The sequence below is a fragment of the Equus quagga genome, chromosome 2 (genome assembly GCF_021613505.1).
Source record: "Equus quagga isolate Etosha38 chromosome 2, UCLA_HA_Equagga_1.0, whole genome shotgun sequence".
In the NCBI taxonomy this organism is placed as follows: Eukaryota; Metazoa; Chordata; class Mammalia; order Perissodactyla; family Equidae; genus Equus; species Equus quagga.
The window spans coordinates 157,969,735-157,990,113 of record NC_060268.1 but is presented as its reverse complement, the minus strand read 5'-3'; the positions used below and the strand labels follow the sequence as shown (position 1 = coordinate 157,990,113).

General features: G+C 37.6%; 1 protein-coding gene across 5 annotated transcripts in view; it reads left to right on the top strand.

Annotated features, from left to right (window-relative positions):
• The window catches only part of NT5C2 (5'-nucleotidase, cytosolic II), a 96,916-nt gene that overhangs the window by 67,498 nt on the left and 9,039 nt on the right, over positions 1-20,379 (top strand). For 3 of the 5 annotated variants that reach the window (XM_046653703.1, XM_046653706.1, XM_046653705.1), the window contains 7 exons: positions 12,586-12,703; positions 13,527-13,622; positions 13,957-13,980; positions 18,116-18,207; positions 18,345-18,402; positions 19,441-19,534; positions 20,170-20,223. In XM_046653703.1, coding sequence (XP_046509659.1) covers positions 12,586-12,703; positions 13,527-13,622; positions 13,957-13,980; positions 18,116-18,207; positions 18,345-18,402; positions 19,441-19,534; positions 20,170-20,223 — 536 coding nt within the window. Of the gene's footprint in view, positions 1-8,705; positions 8,726-12,585; positions 12,704-13,526; positions 13,623-13,956; positions 13,981-18,115; positions 18,208-18,344; positions 18,403-19,440; positions 19,535-20,169; positions 20,224-20,379 lie in introns of those variants that run through there. The other 2 variants (XM_046653707.1, XM_046653704.1) reach the window with 2 other exon arrangements.

The window sequence follows — 20,379 nt, the reverse complement described above, 5'->3', positions numbered from 1 at the left end:
TGGTTGGAGAAAAAGGCAGAAACCTCAGAGTGTGCTAGACCCGGATTTGGATCCCAGCTCTACCTTAGCTGGTTCTTGGCCACCAGCATGTTACTCAATCTCCCTGAGTCTCAGTTTCTTCATTTAATCCCAAAAGGAGGGTAGTCGGGGTGGGGGAGGAGGGATAAACTATTGGTATAAGTTTACATGAAATAATGTATATAAAATGATTAATGCAATGAAAGTAGTTCTGTTGCTCTGAGTAGTGATACCAAAGTATTAATATACTGAACTTGGGCTGTAAGGGAAGATCTAAGGAATGAGGAGAAAAATATCAATATAAAACTCATTTATACCCCAATATATTATGGAAAAATCTGGAATGTTAGCCAGATGGCAGTGGAATATTTAATCACTCTTTTGTCTTTAATTTTCTTTTTAAGTATTGCAAATCATCATGAACTTAATAGATAAAATTCTTTTCTGAGTAGCTTTTTAATGACATGGTGTTTGGCACCACATTATGTCGCCATAGAAATTAAGCAGTCTTTCCAGTGAAAGGTTATTTCTCAGCAGGATCATGCTGAAGGAATAGATCTCTGAGAACAGATCCTTACTTAAATTAAAAAATTTTTCTTGAGGGCCAGCCCAGTGGTGTAGTGGTTAGGTTCACATGCTCCTCTTCAGTGAGCCCAGGGTTCTTGGGTTGGGATCCTGGATGTGGACCTACGTACTGCTCATCAAGCCATGCTGTGGCAGTGTCTCACATACAAAATAGAGGAAGATTGGCATAGATGTTAGCTCAGGGACAGTCTTCCTCACCAAAAAGAAAAAAGATTTTCTTTATGACAAAGGTATCACTGATATGCTTCTAAGTGTAAGGGTTAGGGTTAGGGTTAGGGTTAGGGTTCTTTTAAGTGGAAAGAAGTAGTTGACCTTTGGGTTACGTGAAAGACTTAAACATGCAGTAAGTTCCATGGAGTTAACATCAAAATTATATATGTAGAATAATTAAACTGTCGGAAGTCTTTACCCCAAGGGAGACAAGGGCAACATTTTTGGGTGGGGGGAGGGTTTGTTAATATTTACTTAATGTTCTTCACAAATATAGAGTGACTCTTGGTTTAAGATTATGAAAAATGTATTATTTCTAACTTGATTCATTTAGGAAATTATCTTGATTTTTCAATTGTCTCCTTTGGGGGGGGGGGGGGGGGCAGCTCTTGGGCTCAAAGATCCAAAAAGAGACACATTCTGATTTTTTTTCCAGCTCCAACACCTATAGGTTCTGAGCCATTTGGATAAGTCCAGCAGTGAGTTCCTTATTTTTGTTACCATTTCAGAACTAGTGTCCAGTCCCTCCCATTTTTCTGAGAAATTGTCAGGAGGAAGAGAACAAACGTTTACTAAGCATGTGCTATTATGTGCTAGGAAATGTACTTTGTGTACAGTATACCTTTTAATCCTCACAGCAGCCCACTGAGACAGGGTATACTAGCTCCATTTTACAGATGAAGGCCGCCAAGTCAGGAGGTAAAATGACTTTCACGTAGCTAGCAATTAACTTAAGACTCAACCAGAATTTAAACTCAGGTCACTTTCCATTTCTCATGCTGCTCCCACTTATCAGAGGAACAGAAATTATTTGCTAACCTCTAAATGAGAAATCAATAAGAGAAAAAAGCTCAAATAAAAAAGATCCTTCATTTTTTTTTACCAAAAATGGAAATCCTCCATAGGGCAAAATGCATTTTTCTCTTGCATTTGAATGTAGTCCTCATCCTTAGAATATAGGTAGTTTTACACAATTTTTTTTTCAATTTTTAAAAATAATCTTAAGGAAATCAAGCCTAAAGAGTACTGTGTAAGTACTCTGTTCCAAGTGTTAGAATTCTAATATTGTCCTTTTTTTCCCCCCAATGACAAAACCTTGGGAGGGATTGAAAATATACTTTAGACTCCTCCCTTTTGAATTTTTCTGCCCTCCTCTCCTTTCCAGCCCGTATCATTACCCACCAGGGATGAAATCCAATTAGACAGACCTAAGCACTTGCATTAACAAGGCTAAAGTAAGGAGAGAAGATAGAATAAAGCTATTAAGAGTACCAGGGAAGAAATTAAGAGAAACTAGTTCTTGGTGTCCATAAATTAGAGGGTTATCCTGCTAGGAGCAGAAGCTTCTCAGGGTCTTTGATCTCTCGTGCAGAGTAGGTGCACTCTGATCTTGTATTGTTATTGAAATTGACATTTTGACACGACATTTAAATGAGCATTTTTTGCGTGGTATTTACTGAAGTCAGCTATTGTATATCCTCACCAAACTTAGTGGCAATTGAGGTATTTAAAGGGAGTGAGGAAGGGCTGGCCTGGTGGCGCAGCCGTGAAGTGCGCATGTTCCACTTCCGCGGCCCGGGGTTCGCCGGTTCGGATCCCAGGTGCGGACGTGGCACCGCTTGGCATGCCATGCTGTGGCAGGCGTCCCACATATAAAGTAGAGGAAGATGGGTGTGGATGTTAGCCCAGGGCCAGTCTTCCTCAGCAAAAAGAGGAGGATTGGTGGCAGATGTTAGCTCAGGGCTAATCTTCCTCAAAAAAAAATAAAAAGGGAGTGAGGAAAAACAACTTAAGTAGAAAGTATTATACAGTACTGGTGTACTGTCACTGAAGACATCTCAAACAAGGTAGAACACCTTTTTTTCTCCTTTAAAATTGTGGTAAAATGTACATAATGTAAAATTTACTGTTTTATCCATTTTTAAGTGTATAATTGAGTGGCATTAAGTACATCCACAGTGTTTTGCAAACCTCACCACTATCCATTTCCAGAACTTTTTCATCATCCCAAACAGAAACTCTGTACCCATTAAGCGATAACTTCTCATTCCCTCCTCCCTCAGCCCCATAACTTCTAATCTACTTTGTCTCTGTGAATTTCCCTATTCTAGATATTTCATATAAGTGGAATTATATAATATTTGTCCTTTTGTATCTGGCTTATATGTCTTAGCATAATGTTTTCAAGTTTCATCCATGTTGCAGCATGTATTAGAATTTCACTACTTTTTAAGGCTGAATAATATTTGATTATGTATATATAGCACATTTTGTTTATCTGTCATCTGTCAATGGACAGTTGGGTTGTTTCCATCATTTGGCTATTGTGAATAATGCTGCTGTGAACATTGATGTACAAGTATCTGTTTGAGTCTTTGCTTTCAGTTCTTCTGAGTATATCTGCTGGAATAGGATTGCTGGATCATATGGTAATTCTATGTTTAACTTTTTTTTTTGCTGAGGAAGATTAGCCCTGAGCTAACATCTGTTGCCAATCCTCCTCTTTTTTTTTTTTTTTTTGCTTGAGGAAGATTAGCCCTGAGCACTGCCATCTGTGCCAGTCTTCCTCCACTTTATATGTGAGTCACTGCCACAGCATGGCTGACAAGTGGTGTAGGTCCCCACCCAAGATCTGAACCCAAGAACCTGGGCCACCAAAGTGGAGGATGCTGAACTTAACCACTACTCCACGGGGCTGGCCCCTATCTTTAACTTTTTGAGAAACTGCCAAACTCTTTCCCACAGTGGCTGTACCATTTTACATTCCCACCAGCAATGCATGAGGGTTCCAGTTTCTCCACATTCTTGGCAACACTTGTTATTTTTAGATTTTTGTTGTTGTTGTTTTGATAATAGTCATCCTAATGGGTGTGAGTTGGTATCTCATTGTGGTTTTGATTTACATTTCCCTAAAGGCTAGCGATGTTGAGCATCTTTCATGTGCTTATTAGCCAATCATATATCTTATTTGGAGAAATGTCTATTTAAGTTCTTTGTACTTTTTTTTTTTTGAGGAATATTAGCCCTCAGCTAACATCTGCCACCAATCCTCCTCTTTTTGCTGAGGAAGACTGGCCCTGAGCTAACATCTGTGCCCATCTTCCTCTATTGTATATGTGGGATGCCTGTCACAGCATATGGCTCGTCAGGTGGTGCTAGGTCTGCGCCAGGGATCTGAACCCGTGAACCCTGGGCTGCTGAAGTGGAGCATGTGAACTTAACCGCTACACCTCCGGGCCCGCCTCCTTTGTCCATTTTTTAATTGGGTTGTTTGGTTTGTTGTTGTTGAGTTGTAGGAGCTCTTTAAATATTCTAGATGTTAATACCTTATCAGGTATATGATTTGCAAATGTTGTCTCCTGTTCTGTGGCTTGTCTTTTCATTCTCTTGATAGTGTCCTTTGAAGCAGAAAAGTTTTTAATTTTGATGAAATCCAATTTATCTGTTTTTTGTTTTTTTCTTTTGTTGCTTGTGCTTTTTCTGTCACTTCCAAGAAATCATTGCCAAATTCAATACAATGAAGATTTTCCCCTATGTTTTCTTCTAAGAGTTTTATAGTTTTAGCTCTTGTGTTTAGGTTTTTGATCTGTTTGGAGTTAATTTTTGTCTGTGGTGTAAGGTAAGGGTCCAACTTCTTTTTCATGTGGATATCCAGTCTTCTCAACACCATTGAAAAGACTGCCCTTTCCCCACTGAATGGTCTTGGCATTCTTATCAAAAATCATTTGACCATATATGTGGGGAGAGCACTTTTTATTTATTTATTTATTTTGAGGAAGATTAACTGTGAGCTAGCATCTGCTGCCAATTGTCCTCTTTTTGCTGAGGAAGATCGGCCCTGAGCTAACATCTGTGTCCGTCTTCCTCTATTTTATATGTGGGACGCCTACCACAGCATGGCTGGATGAGTGTGCGTACATCCGCACTAGGGATCCAAACCAAGGAACCCCGGGTCACCGAATCAGAATGTGGGAACTTAACCACTGTGCCACTCGGCCGGCCCCAGCACTTTTTTTTTTTAATGAAACATACAACAGTGTAAACTTTTGTCTGTGTTTCAGTTTTCTGTGTGTGTGTGTGTGTGTGTGTGTGTGTGTGAGGGAGATTGTCCCTGAGCTAACATGTGTTCTAGTTTTCCTCTATTTTGTATATGGGTGGTCGCTGCAGCATGGCTTAATGAGCAGTGAATAGGTCTGCGCCTGGGATCCGAACCCACGAACCCTGGCCACCAAACGGTAGCATGTGCACTTAACCACTACACCACAGGGCTGGCCCCCCAATCTTCCTCGTTTTGCTTGAGGAAGATTGTCCCTGAGCTGCTATCTGTGCCAGTCTTCCTCTATTTTGTATGTAGGATGCCACCACAGCATGGCTTGAAGCAGATCACACGAACTTAACTGCTACACCACTGGACCAGCCCGTTAATATTTCTTCTTAAAGATAAGGGGCTGACCCAATGGCACAGTGGTTGAGTTTGCAGTTGCTAGTGTTTATGTTCTTACTTTCCATTGCCAGTCATAAAAGCATTCAAATGTAAGCCAGATACTTTTTTTGTGAATAAATGTCATGTAATACTATTAGTTGTATCAGTAAAATTACTAAAATGAATCCTTTTTTCCCCTAATATTGCAGGCTGTTTTCAACATGGGTAAATTTGTTTACAAAGTAGTCCTAATATAATAGCTACCTTTGATTTTTTATCTCTTTTCTGCTTACACATTCTCTGAATATTTGCTTTATAATAGGGATAATGGCCACTGGGCAAAGGACAAATGATAATGGAGTCAGCTGTGTAGGTTAAACCTTAACGGATAGAGCCTGCTGTGTCAGGGAGCTCTTAAGAGTCGGTTACTTCGGCAGACCCTGAGGTGATTGTGATTCTTTCAATGTTGGGAACGTTTGTTTGGTTTGACAGTTGTGAGAAGGAATCAAATTCAGGTAATTACTATTGTTATGACATAATTGTCATGGCATTGTGGTAGGGGACCAAAGTAAGTGACTACATGAAGGTTCCTTTATTTCCTAAGTTTTTTTTATCCACCCCATCAATTTTTCCTTGAGATGAATAGAGTAATAGTATTATCTAGGCTACTCTGTGTTTCTTGAAGAATGAGTTTATTTCCACTTGAATTTCCAGTTCATTAAGTACTAAATCTGTTTGCTTCTTTAAGACTCTGAAGAGGACAGTCAAAACATTTCATTCATTTGGGAGAACTTATGTGGGAGTGTCTGGCCTACAGGGTACACTAGAGTCTGCACACCGGTGCCCGTGGGCCAACTCAGACCACCATAGTCTGTCTCAAGTAGAGTTTGTTGGTTTTTTCAAATTGAGTCAGAAGTTAAAAATTGGGAGATTACAAGTAAAAATCTAGGGCTGACTGTTATCACGAAATTGGCCACATTTGGCTGTCATTTCCACAGGGAACTCAGCTGTGGCTGCGTAGCTACTGTGAGACTCGCACCAACACTTTTCACACTTTCACACAGCCCCTTGCACACGATAACTGACGTGCCTGACCCTGCTGTGAGTTTTTGGAACATATTACCTGCATCTGAGTCTCAGAAAGTTTGTCTGGTAAACTTTATAGAACCTTGATATAGTCCTTATAAAAATGAATTATCTGTATAAGCCTGTATAAATCATACATAGTTTCAAGAAGACTTCCTGGGGTGGGTTAATTGGCTCCTTTTCTGTTCCCCTGTACCTCCTTAGTTATATTACGTTGTTGATCTTCTAAAATTTATTATAAATATCTAATTGTATATCCCTGTAGTGCACTATGAGCTCCCTCAGGCCAAGGACCAAGAGCTGTTGTGGTTTATGTTCTTGGCATCTAGTGCCTGGTACACAGTAGGCATCCAAATGTTTGTTACATTTCTCTAACTTTAGTACAGATATTTAAGTGTGGTGATCTGTTCTTATTTTGGGGGAAAAAATTACATATTAGCTTCAATTTTTTTTAAATTACAAGCAGCTCCTTTGATCAAAGAGGATTTTTTGAAGTTATCTCAATAATTTTCAGTTTTCTTGTTTTAAATTGAAAACAATACTCTAAATACAAATTCCTAGTAAATGTACAGATTCTCAGAGGGAAAAAAATTGGAGTTAGGTAATTTTTTTCCGTGTATTTTTAAAATAAACATTCTTCTAATACTCTTAAAATTCTTAAACAAATACATTTCCTAATTGCCATTTAATTTTGCTTTTGCAATGACTTGAAATTGGTAGTTTTTCAAACTCTGTTTCGTTATTTGCATATCTAGCCATTTGGGAGTTGATTTTCTTTCATATTGGTAAAAGTGTTGCATAGTGTCTAGCTTTTGTTTTGTTTTGTTTTGTTTTTTTGAGGAAGATTAGCCGTGAGTTAACATCTGCTGCCAATCCTCCTCTTTTTGCTGAGGAAGATTGGCCCTGAGCTAACATCCATGCCCGTCTTCTTCTACTTTATATGTGGGATGCCTACCACAGCATGGCTTGTCAAGCGGTGCCATGTCTCCACCCAGGATCCAAACCGGTGAACCCCGGGCTGCCGAAGCGGAACATGCACTCTTAACTGCTGCGCCACTGGGCCGGCCCCTAGCTTTTGTATTTTAAGTAATTAAAATTGAAATAGTTTTTAGAAATTTTCATTATCTTTGTTTAGATCACTTGTGATCTCTTGGGTTAGAGATAAAATTTTTGACTATGTCTGTTATTGTGTTAGGGTTTTCAAATAATTTTGAAAAGTAGAAAGTTCTAGTATCTGTTTATATGAGAATTGGAAAGACTTTTATTTAAAATTTCCTTAACGACAATGTGAATTGTTACCTTTCCTGGTTATAGTCTCAGAGAACCAACATCGCGTAGCCCGAACAACTCTCTAGTTGTTGATGTTGACGTTGATCACGTTTACAGCATAAAAGCGAAGAACTGTTCTTGAGTGGTTGGGTTGGATTTTTAGTTTTCATAGTGATTGGTGGTCGTGGTTTCTCCTAGTTGTAAGGTTTTTAGGACTTTTAGACATTATACTTAGTCATTTCTGCTCTTCTATTATTAGTACCATCTCCCTTTCACAAAAAATTCAGAAGTTAGAAGAGTCTCTCCATGTTTTCAAAAACCTAAATGTCTCTAGGGAAAATGACTCCCTATAAAGTTAAACATAATGCATACCTTAAAAGTGTCAGTATCTTTAAAGGATGTATGTACTTTATGAAAGTAGGATAATATCATTCTTCTTACTGAGGGCAAATATCCACTGACAGAATCAAAATAAAACATTTTCTTTCTATTCCATATTTAGACGTCTGGTTAGACTTTTAGCAGCATGAAGTTGGTTCTTGTCTATATCAAGATGACAAATTTAAGTGTTGGAGGGGTAGAAAAGTAGGTAGGTAGTTAGACACAGGCAAGTAGACTTAGTTTAAATGGGTACTTAAAAGCCAGATGAGACTGCTCTGGTTTATCCCTTATTTAGTCTGTTCACTTACTCTAGGTCAGTTTTAAACACTTTACCAGCTTCATTCAGTTTCTATCTCATAAACCTGAAATGTGCTAGAGAAAATAAACTAAGACAAAATAAATTTATTTTCCTTTTTTGTCTTTTGACTTAACATTTGAGGATCAGACTTGGCTTGTATTCCAGGCTCAGGGTGCCAGAAAAGTAAATAATGCACAATACTTAGGCTTATCTTCAATACTTGTTATGGCCAATTAGATGAATTTTAGTGATGGTCAGAGGCTTCTAAATAGGAGGGCAGTAACTCCTGTAAATACCAATTTCCAAATGGTGTCTCTCTGTTCCAGCCCATCACAACAGTTTTAAAACCAGTTTTTGTTTTTGTTTTGTTGTGTTGCTTTGTTTTGTTTTTAACAGGAGAGCCAGTGTAACTCCTTCAAGACTGGAGTGACACTCTGCATCTGCGTCTGCCTCGTGTGAGTTCTCATTTTGGCAGCAGCACTCTGCTAGGCTGGAACCTCTGTCGAGGTTTGCCCTTTCTTTTTCTTGAAATCTGTAAACTACTACACAGTGTGTCTTGGTGGCAAAGGTAAAAAGTGCATGAGAATTCTAGACTTCCCTGCAGAAAATTTTTAGCACATTCCAAATGGACTATCTGTGTCCTCTAACATAGGTTCTATCTTATGTGAATAACATCTATTCAAAACAGAGCCCTCAGCTTTCATCCCCACAACATGCAGCCGATATTTTTTGAAGAGCTGTTTTTTCCTTGCAGATTATGAAGTAAAGAATATCTTTAAATGCTGTCAGTAGCTTCAGCTCTCAAAGCTTTGGTTGTTCTCTTTATAGTCTGGTTATGTAACCTGAGAACACTGTGTGCTGCCCTAGTGGCTGAAGCAGTCCACATTTTTGGACTCTGGCCCTTAAAATATTACTTCTTCCTTTGTCTCTGGATATTGGGTTAATTAGGATAGGCCTGAGGACTTTCTCGAAGAAGAAATAAGCAGTGAATGTGTCAGGTTGTGTTTACTCTGAAGCTATTGGCTGTGTCTTGGAAAGTCAGTTGTAAGAATTGAGCTTGAAGTTATACATCATTTACTGGCCAATTTTAAGAGAGAAATTGAAATTAGAGCCTTTGCAGCTGTGGAGAGGCACGGAGCTCTACAGTCTGAGGTGTTAGATATGGTTCCCCACAGATGTCGAGGCTGGCTTTGAAGGGCCTGGTGGATTAAAAAAGGAATTTTGCTGTTTATTTATTTGTTTTTCAAGGGATGGTGGTACTTTGTAGGCTTCAGGAATAGTCAGTTTTGCCACCAGCTCAGAACAAATTGTGATGTTCTGAAGGGACACTTAGAACAAAACATCTAAACCCATGCTCTGTGCAGCTACAGTCCTGCTTTTCCAGCCCTGGTTGTACTGTATACATAGTTGTCTAGCAGATGCTTTAGTGACCCACGAGTTCATGTTACTGAAATGATTATCGAGGAAGCTTATGAGAAAATGCCAGTAGCTTGTAGGTCTTACTGATTAATATAGAGCTTAGTGAAATAGATAGTGTTGTCAAAATAGAACTTGGACTCTCTTTGCTAAATCCATTCCCACCTGTGCAGTTTATTTTGGACTAGATGAAAGAAATTGGAGAGAGAGTAGTGTGTTTTAACACCAAGCTTTAAATTTTGATGGCCTGTGTGATCCAGACATTCGTTTTAACAGTGACTGTGGTATAGTGCGCTACAATGAGCTTTGGGTGAGACGGAGGCAGACCCACATCCTGGCTTCAGCTGACGTTTGTACTTGCTATGTAACTTAAGGTCAGCAAATAGGAAAAATATATTGTGTTTTTGGGAAGTACCCTAAACTTAATGAAAGAAAGGAAATTTAAAGTGTTTATTTCTGAAGGTGGAGTTTCTAGAAAGTCACCTCGGATGAACACTTGGGAAGTTCTGCCCTGGAGTAAACACAATGTGGCAAGTGTATAGTGTTGGAGTTTCTGCTCTTCTAGGGTTTGTGCTGGCAAAATAGGGTTTTGAGATTTTTTTTCCCCTCCCTGTATTTTATTTTCCACTAAAAATTCTGCGTAAATTGATTTGAGTTCATTCCAAATTGTCTCATAGACATAAGTTTTAATCACCATTACTCCATCACTCTATAATTATAGATTCTCTAACTAGGGAAAATTATTCATTTAGGGATGAGCCTGGGTGGGGGTGATTAAGGTTTGAGTTTTGTCTCCCATTGTTAAGATCTATCAGCAAATTATCCTTCTGAAAAATTAATAATTGAAAATATTTTATATGGGCCACATCTTATTAGAATGCATGTCAAAGGATTATTCAAATTATTTAACTGTACTGGAATTTGGTTTCATTAAATATTGTTTGAAATAAGTGGGGCTTTGTTAAGATTGAGAGGTAATTTTTGTTTTAGGGAAATTTTGTTAAAATGAGATTTGCTTTCACTTGGGGTGAAAACATGAGATGGGGTGAGAAATGTTGTTTTATATTCTCAAAATAATTCAAATTGACATCAATGAATACCATGCTTTCCTGGTTTTGTGATAATACGCCAGCTCTTACTCTGTTAGTTTGTATTAATATATAGCATTTCCTTCACCACAGTGTACATCATCTAGATTTAAGAATTCCACACTTTAACGCTTCAGAAAGTTATTTGTTGGGGGAAGAGGGAGGATGGGGCTGGAATTGAGGAGAGGAAAAAAATATAGCCAGTTTTGAAAATACTAACCAGGGTTAGCGTTAAATTATTATTACCCTTGAGACAACAAAAGAAATGACGGCTGCTTTTGACATTGTTCTGATGAGACGAGACTCAAGCATTTCCTTAAAGGACCTTAAGAATTTTAGGCTTTTTAAATATGACAAATGTTTATTAAAGGACTTTGAAAGCTTACTTTGCTTTTTAAAAATTTCAGATTAATTAAAAAGAATAAATACCCTAGTATGTTACAAGTTTTAAAGGTACAGAAGCAGCTACATGAAAGCCTCCTTCCCTCCCCTGTCTCTGAGCACTCAGTTCCCTTCTGGGGAGGCAGGCAGTAGTACTGGCTTTGAAGATGGATTTCCAGAAATGTTCTACAGGATTGCTTTTGGAAAGGGGAAAGTTCAATCATACTTATTAAAATTTATCACTAACTTGCATGGGCAGACTAACTGCAATGAAAAATCAATTTGAGCCACAGGGCATATATTAATTGTAGATAGAAGAATTATAATAATAATAATAGTTGCATTATTATGAGATTATAAGAATGAAATGGATGTTTTTGGGGCCTCATTTGGCATTTAGCAAAATAGCAGGTCTATTTTTTATTTTTGTTTTTAATATGGCTTACCCACTCCTACAGACTGATGGAAGGATGCTTACGTAAGATTTCACTTGGAAGAAACTTGTTTAAAGGAACAATATTTTCTTTATGCTGAACTGCAGTGATGATTCTAAAAAGTTTTTTCATTATAGAAAATTTCAGACATATACAGTAGTAGAGAGAAACTCCTGTATCCTAAAATCCATTTTATTTCATCTGAAACAAACTCAGTATGCTTCTTTGGCAGATAAGGAGTTATATTATACATCCACTTGCATATTCCCATCCTTCCATAATCATGTCTAATAAAATGAGTCATAATTCTTTAACGTCTAATTCCCAGTTCACGTCCATATTTCCTTAATTATCTTAAACTGTCTTTTTATGGTTGATATTGCAGTAATAGCTTGTAAAATGCAATTTTGATGGCTATAATATTGTTAGGGCTAATAAGAAAACAAGTGAATCCTGACAAACGGAATTATGCTGATCGGAGAAGGAGTACAAAGCAACTACTAAGCCAAACAGGAATTCCAAAAATAGACTTTAAAAAAAAACTCATTTAAAGGATTCCTACACCAATTAGGCACATGAATGGAGCCTTTAACATATATAGACCTCTCTACCTAGGTTTCTATATACTTATATTCTCATGGGTAATATCATAGATGTTCATATTAGGGGTTTTTTTCCTGCCTTTAGATTGTGGGAATGAAAGAATAGATAAAGGGAAGAAGGGTTTGGATTAGGTTTCCTAAGAATGAAGGAACTATTCTGAATTGTCTGATAATTCATCTTGTTGCTGTTGCTCCTACTATAGTATGACCTATTTCCGCAGACTAACAATTGAGTCCTCTGATTACTCAGGGCAGCACAAAACATGAAGCTTGAGGGAAAAAAGAAAAATGGCAGATTTAGGGAGAGGGACGAATTGGGAAAGAGTAGAAATGCACTCATTCGCCTTCTGTTTTGACTGGCTGTTCCTTTAATGAGCACCTCCTCTTTGTGCAGTGTACAAGTCCCCGGAGTATGAGTCCCTTGGCTTTGAGCTTACTGTGGAGAGATTAGTTTCTATTGGCTATCCTCAGGAGCTGCTCAGCTTTGCTTACGATTCTACATTCCCTACCAGGTAATTTTTCAAAATTCTTTTGGATTAAGACCTCTCCCTCCATCCCGAAAGTTACTAATTCCAGGTGTATCCCTGACCAAAAAAGAAAAAAAAAATCAAAATGTTCTTTGGGGTTTTTTTTTTGGTTTTTGGTTTCCTTTTTTTTGGTGGTGGTGATTCTAAAATTACCATGGACTTTTCATGTACACCATATCTTTTGTGTTCTTGAATTGAGCTTAGTTTATTGTTAGTGAAGAAGATACATTTGTGGGAAAGAAAGGGTTTTTATTAAAACTGATGGGCAGTAATCACAGATGCTCCTACCTTTGGCTGTTGGAGATCAGTTACATGTTTTGCTGATACACTTACCTTGGTAATCAGGATCCTTCTTGGCAGTTTGCATTTTTGGATTTGATAGGAAAGATTTAAGATTAAGAAAGATGATGTTTATTTGAGATGCCATTGTATGTGTCCTATATACAACATCTAATAGAAATAAAAGCCAGCTCAGTTGTCCAAGGAAATTAAAAGGCTCTGTTTTAGAATGGAACCAGCTGTATTAAGAGGAATTGTAGTTTACACTGTGTTTGATTAAGCTCTTATTCCTTACAGAAAACAGTTGTGATTATTTTTCTGGACAGTAAATAATTTTTCGTTGCTCTGGGATTAGTTTTTAAGATTATATTCACTCACTTTAGCCTCTAGGGTTATACTGTTTGGGGATATACCTGAATTGCCATAAAGCTTGAATAAGATGAGGTTATTTCATGGTGATTGAGTAATACTATGTAAGATTATCGCCTGTATTACTTTGCATTATTGATAACATCTTCATTTCACATAGGGGACTTGTCTTTGACACACTATATGGAAATCTTTTGAAAGTTGATGCCTATGGAAATCTCTTGGTCTGTGCACATGGATTTAACTTCATAAGGGGGTGAGTACAGAGAACCTTTAGTCTCTTTCTAGTGTTCCCATAGTCACACAATATGTAGATGACATTGTCTCCCTAGATGTAATAAACTTGCCTATTCCCTCATTATTAAAGAGCAATTACTTTTTTATATAAGGCTACTTAACAGTTATTCATTAGGCAGTTAAGACCCACTCTGACTTGGAAATATAATTAGCAGTTACATTTTGTTTAAATTAAGTGCCTTCTAATTATATAGCATCCAACAAAGCTAATCTTGAAACTTGCTCAAAAAGAACTATAGTGGCTTTGACTTATTTGAAATTCTAAGATTTGTATTTTCTCCTTTTTAATACAGTTCTCAGGTAGCTGCTCAGAAGAGGTATGTACATAAAAGTGCTTTGAAAAATTTAAAACTGTAGCAGAGTAAATGGCTAAGATTTTTAAAAGTTAATACATTATTTCTTATATTCTAATGAATAGCTTCAGATCTTTGATCATGTGGTTAAAATTTTTTAAAACGGGGTTAAAAATGAATGCAAGGTGATAATATTTAAAACAAATGAGGATAAGCTTTATTTTCATAATCAGAATATTTCCACTATTCTCACTAATTTGGACTTTCCACCCTAGTAAACAGCAGATAAAATTTAGTGTGTACAATTTTTTGTGAAACATTCTAATTTTTTCCTTAAAAATCACAACACTGCACTTTGATAATTTCTATAATTGTGGCTTTATGATTATGTTTTCTCTACTATTATACTACCTAATTTACTACCAGCACTGCATTAAGGTCAGAGCGACTCTTAAAACCAAAATAAGTTATGTGTCAGTCTCTTGTATAACTTTTCCATGTATTATTTATTTTCAATGGCAAAGCAGTATAAACCACACAGTCTACATTTAAATTGTTAAAGAGACAGTGTCGTTTGGTAAACACGTTTTGTGATAAGAGGCACAGGCTAACTGAAACTGTACCAGTTCTTTAAAAATCTGAGGTCATAGCAATGCCCTACTTGGATCTGAAGTATCTGATATATGACTCTTCAGCTGTCATTACACAGGCTCAAAGATGCCCAAGTATACTTAGTGAGAACAGTGTGAAATAAACACCCCACCTTGACACATCTGGGCAGGCCATGGTTATATCTACCTTTCTTTCATTGTTCCTCTCATGCGGGGTTTGTTCAAGCTCCACAAATATCAGGAGGCAGGATTTAGAACGTGAAGTGATTGTAGATAGTACTAGCAACATAACTATTTTATATATGGATATTGTCACTTAAATTCAGAATCCCAATGATGATGAACCAAGGTTCAATTTATTAGTGTCTGACAAGGGGTTTTGTTTATGGAGGGAGGGGTAGTCAGAGAAGAAAAAGAAGAGAAGCAGTTCTATAAATTAGTACTATAATTAGGTTTACTAACTCAAGATCCACAGATCTCCTTTCTTCCCCCAAATAAACCAGTAAAGTTTCCAAATAGCTCGTTTGGAAATACATTTAATAGTATTTAAAAAATAAGTCATTTATGAGTTAATGCAGAATCATTCAAACAGCACTTAGCAGTGCACAATCCTTTTTTCTTAATGCCGTTATATTTATTTGTTTATTTTTTGCTGAGGAAGATTCACCTTGAGCTAACATCTCTGCCAATCTTCCTCTATTTTGTATGTGGGTCGCTGCCATAACATGGCCACTGACAAGTGGTGTAGGTCTGCACCTGGGAACTGAACCCAGACCACTGAAGCAGAGCACACTGAACTTAACCACTAGGCCACGGGGCCAGCCCCTATACAGTCTTTCGAGTCAAAAGGAAAAGCCCATGGAGAAGGAGAGACTAAGGAAGGAGGGAAAGAGAGAGAGTTATTGAAGTATAATGGTGCACAAGGCTGGAGGGAAGTGAGGCCTCTGTCCGGCATCATCTTGCATGCCTTGCCAATGAATTGGGACCTCTTTTTTGAACAATGGTAAAGTCTCTTCACGTTTTAGAGTAAGATAATATTGAGGTCAAATCTTTATTCTCTGGGTCACAGAAAGTTAGCAGTAGTCTGTACTATAACTGTTTTCCTCCCAACTCCAAATTTAGCATTCCTTCTTTGATGATACATTTCCTCCCCCTGAATTAATTCTTATTTTAAATATATACTATATGATTTGACACTTAAATTAAACAAAATGTAATTGCTAACTATATTTATAAGTCAGTTTGGGTTCTAATTGCCTAATAAATAGCTGTTAACCATCCTTATGTAAAGGAATTACTCGATTTTTTTCTTCGATGAAGATTAACCCTGAGCTAACATCTGGTGCCAATCCTCATCTTTTTCCTGAGGAAGATTGGCCCTGAGCTAGCATCCATGCCCATCTTCCTCTCATATGTGGGACACCTACCACAACATGGCTTGATAAGCGGTGCATAGGTCCACACCCGGGATCTGAACCGGGGAACCCCTGGTCGCCGAAGTGGAACCTGCAAACTTAACTGCTGCACCACTGGGCTGGCCTCAAGGAATAATAGGAAAGCACATTATATCTAAGGGGACAATGTCATCTTACTAAACCTGACTGAGAAAAGCATATCATTACTATCTCCTTCCACCTTAATTTTCATTTCAGAAAATCTTCGAAGGCTAGTAGATGAAATATTCTACAAAGTTATTCTTTATTAGGAACTCTTATTTCAGAAGAGTGACCAAGATAAGGGAGTTAATGTGGTTTTATATTTCGGACTAGTTTATGCCATTTGTAGTTAACAAACCCAAGCAGGAATTTACCCAAGTTGCTCTGAGGATGAACTTTAAGTTTGATGTCCTTTATTTTGATTAATCTCCATGTATTCACCCTGAAAATTGTACGTTTTCATACTTTAGTCTTCCTCCTTTTTGATTTCTCTGGAATATTTTTGCTAATAGTATCCCCTTCGTCCTCTTGCAGTGCTTCATTTCACTCTCCAAGATTCTCATGTATCTCTAACAACTTCCGTCCGTTTCACTGTTTTGTTTTGTTTTTTTAAACCTTAAATGTTCTCCATGGTTCTATTCTCAGTCTTCTCTTCCTTCTCTGCACTCTAAGTGGCCTCATCTACTCCAGTAGTCTTCGTGATTTCCTCTGTTACTTGTGCATAGATGATGCCAGTTATCTCTGAAGACTGAATCTCTGTTTTAAGTTCTTGACTTTTGTTTCTAATTGCCTGTAAAAATCTTAACTTTGAGCTTAGTGTATCCAGAATAAACCTCCTCTTACATCTACTTCTTATCCAGTTTTCTTATTTCCATTAATGGTACCAGTACCCTCTCAGAGACACCTTAGTGTGAGCATCATCATCTTTGATTATTATGTCTTTTTTCATCTGCCACATCCAATCAGTTGCCTGGTCTTGTTCATTTTACCTTGGCAGTCTCTCTTGAATACATTCTTCCCTTTAATTTCCTTTGCCACCACTCTAGGACAGGCCCCTACTGCAATAACCACTTAATTGATTTTGTAGTCCTTTGTCTCTGTGTCAGTTAGCTTTTGATGCGTAATAAATTACTTCAAAAGTTAGTGGCTTAAAACAATGACCATTTGAGGTCAAGTTGCTTAGCTTATCTAGAATGGCCTTGCTCACATATCTGGCAGTTGGCAGCCTGTTGGCTGGGGCTCCTCCCTTCTGCATGTAGCCTTTTATTCTGCAGCAGGTTATCTCACTCTCATTCACATACATAGTAGTCTCAGACTTCCAAGTGCAGCAAGAGTAGGCAAGCCCCAATACACAAGTGTTTTCTAAGTTTCTGCTTGGATCCCATTTGCACCTGATCAAGCCTCTACTCAAGGATGGAGAAAAAGATTGAGCTTCCTAATCAGGGGAACTGCAAAATCACATTACAAAGGGATAGGAAGAATTTGTAACACATCACATTTCTTTCTCTCTTTTATCTAAAACGGCTACTAATATTTTGACAGTTCAGCTCTGATGGTTTTATCCCTCTGCTTAAAAACTCTCACTGGCACTCTTTTGCCCCTGAATGAAGTAGAAGAACAGAAGCGATCTGCCTCACTTCATCTTTCTAGCTTTATTTTTCTCTGTTCCCCTATCTCTCCTCACATTGGATTAGTTTCTGAATTGGTCGACGTGGCCTTTAAGGACCAGCCCATATGCCACCACTCTCATGAATCCTTCCTAGATTTTCCTCCCCTCACTTCCACATGCGCTTCTCTCTGCCCTGTAAGTTGAAGTGGTCTCTCCTTGCTCAGTTTTCTCATAGCTCTTTGCACCTTTCTGGTGGTAGTTGTGATTATTTGCCCTTGTTATAATTGTCTGTATGTGACTCACCTCCCTTACCAAACAGAACTTTTTAAGGGCTGGAACCCAAACTGTTAATTTTCATAGCTACTCATGTGTAATATTTGGAACACTGCCTTTCATGTAGCCATCAGAATATTTTAATGAATTTTTGAATGATGAATATTTCTCACAAAGTTATTATAATGTAAATTTTTGAATGTCAGTTCATTTTAAAATTTTTCTTTCAGACCAGAAACTAGAGAGCAGTACCCAAATAAATTTATCCAACGAGATGACACTGAAAGATTTTACATTCTGAACACACTGTTCAATCTACCAGGTAGACTCATTCTATGCTTGCATATACTGATGCTTTCCCTTCTTTCCATGATCATTTGTCTTTGCTCAAGGGAGATAATGAAATAAGTTTGAATTATCTCACTTATAGCTTATGAATATCTATTCTTCATTTTTCAGAGACCTACCTGTTGGCCTGCCTAGTAGATTTTTTTACTAATTGTCCCAGATACACCAGGTATGTATATACTATAATTTTCTTTTTCCAATTGATTTTTTTAAATTAATGTGCAGGGTTTTAGAGAACTGGCCATTGTAGGTCTTTTCTGCTTTTCTGAAGTGAATTTAGTGCTAGTGAGAGATGCAACATTGCCAGCCTGAGAGATGGGACAGCACCAGCAGCTCCATGCAGGCTCTCACCTCCCACACGGCCCCTCTCCTTGCCAGTGTGCTGCAGCCATGTTTGGAAGGGACCACTTCTGATTGGCTTCTCCTGGGAATGAAGACGGCCAGCAGAGGTGCTAATTGTGACAACTGAGTGGGAGGTTTGTGTGATGATTATCTGTCCAAGCAGAATTACACTAAAACCCCCCAACTCATTTCACAGCAGCTACCCAGGAGCCATTCAGGGATGGTAATTTAGTTTTATTCCCAGGCCCAGCAAGATTTGACTTGAAGAATAAAATAAGTACTGTTTATCTCCCTGAAGTAAAATTTTGCTTAAGTCTTCAACAAGTTATCCTCTCCTTTTTAGGGGGAATTGTATGCTGAAAGTTTAGCCATATGTGCCAGTTTGCTAACTTCTCATCCTCAGTAGGCGTTATCCACTTCAAGGCACTAAATTTGGTGGAGCATTAAGTCACTAAGCTAAATAGAAAATAGGCAATACCTTTGTACCTACAGACAACATTAGAAAAGTCAGGGTGGAGAGAACCTAAATTACCTATTTTAAGTTTTAAATGTTTCTTTGATGGGAACCTGTTTCTTAAAAGTGATGAATAAAAGAACCTGATATGTTTGGAACTGGCCTTTTAGCTTCCATTCAGTATATTCTTCTCTCACTTTGTATTTATTCACAATTATTGTATTCCATTGAACACTGTAGTCATTTCTGGTGGTCAAAATGGATTTTCATTAGGGAATAACTATTTTCCTAATTAGCCACAGCCTTTATCCATGTGATAATGGAAACTTTGGGTCCCCTGGGCAATGTTTGATATTCATTTTATTTACCCTCTTTTGGATTCCCTGTCATGTTCTTTCCATCTTTCTGTAGCTGTGAAACAGGATTTAAAGATGGGGACCTCTTCATGTCTTACCGGAGTATGTTTCAGGATGTAAGAGATGCTGTTGACTGGGTTCATTACAAGGTACCTAGGAGCTGCTTCTTCATCTGCTCATTCTCTGGCATGCGTTTTATGCTCTGTCATTAACCTTCCAAGTGCAAATAGAGCAGATTTTTTTCCTCTGTTTAAAGAAAAAGGAGTTGCCCCCTCTAGTGATAGCTCTCTAGAATACTTTCGTTCTTGTCCTTGGCTGTTGTGCTTTCAGAGGTAATGCTGATCTTTCCTCAAGGGTGGTGCTTGACTTGTAGCTCTTATTTCTGTTTGCATTTCCCAAACTTACTTAGAAGAGATTTAGTGTTAAGATTATGCTTACCATATGTTTTGAGGATGATTATGGTCCATTTGCTTTTTCCAAAGGCCTCCACTTGATTAATAACAATTAATATTATATTTACTATAGATTGTACTCAATAAAATATGAATGCCTTTTGATTTCTAATTTAAAACAAAAATAGTTTTATATTTTGAATACATTTTGAAGGCAGAGTTGCAACAAATCATACATGTTGCTTTATTCTGACCTTCTCTAGTTTATCCACTTTTCCATTTTGGCAAATACTTAAGAAATGCATTTGAGTTGATAGTAGACATAATTTTTCTTATAAACTGTTAAAAACTGATTTTTTTTCTTTTCTTATTTCCTGTTTTTCTTCCCCTAGGGCTCTCTTAAGGAAAAGACACTCGAAAATCTTGAGAAGTTTGTAGTCAAAGATGTAAGTAATAAAGGGGAAAATAGCCCTGCATGATAGCTTATTTTACCTATCAGGGAAATGAATAACAAGCCTATTTATAATGAAGTGCACAAGAGAAGATATTTCTTTGTCTTAGCATAATATGTGCCAAGTATAATCACCAAGAGTTTCAGCCAG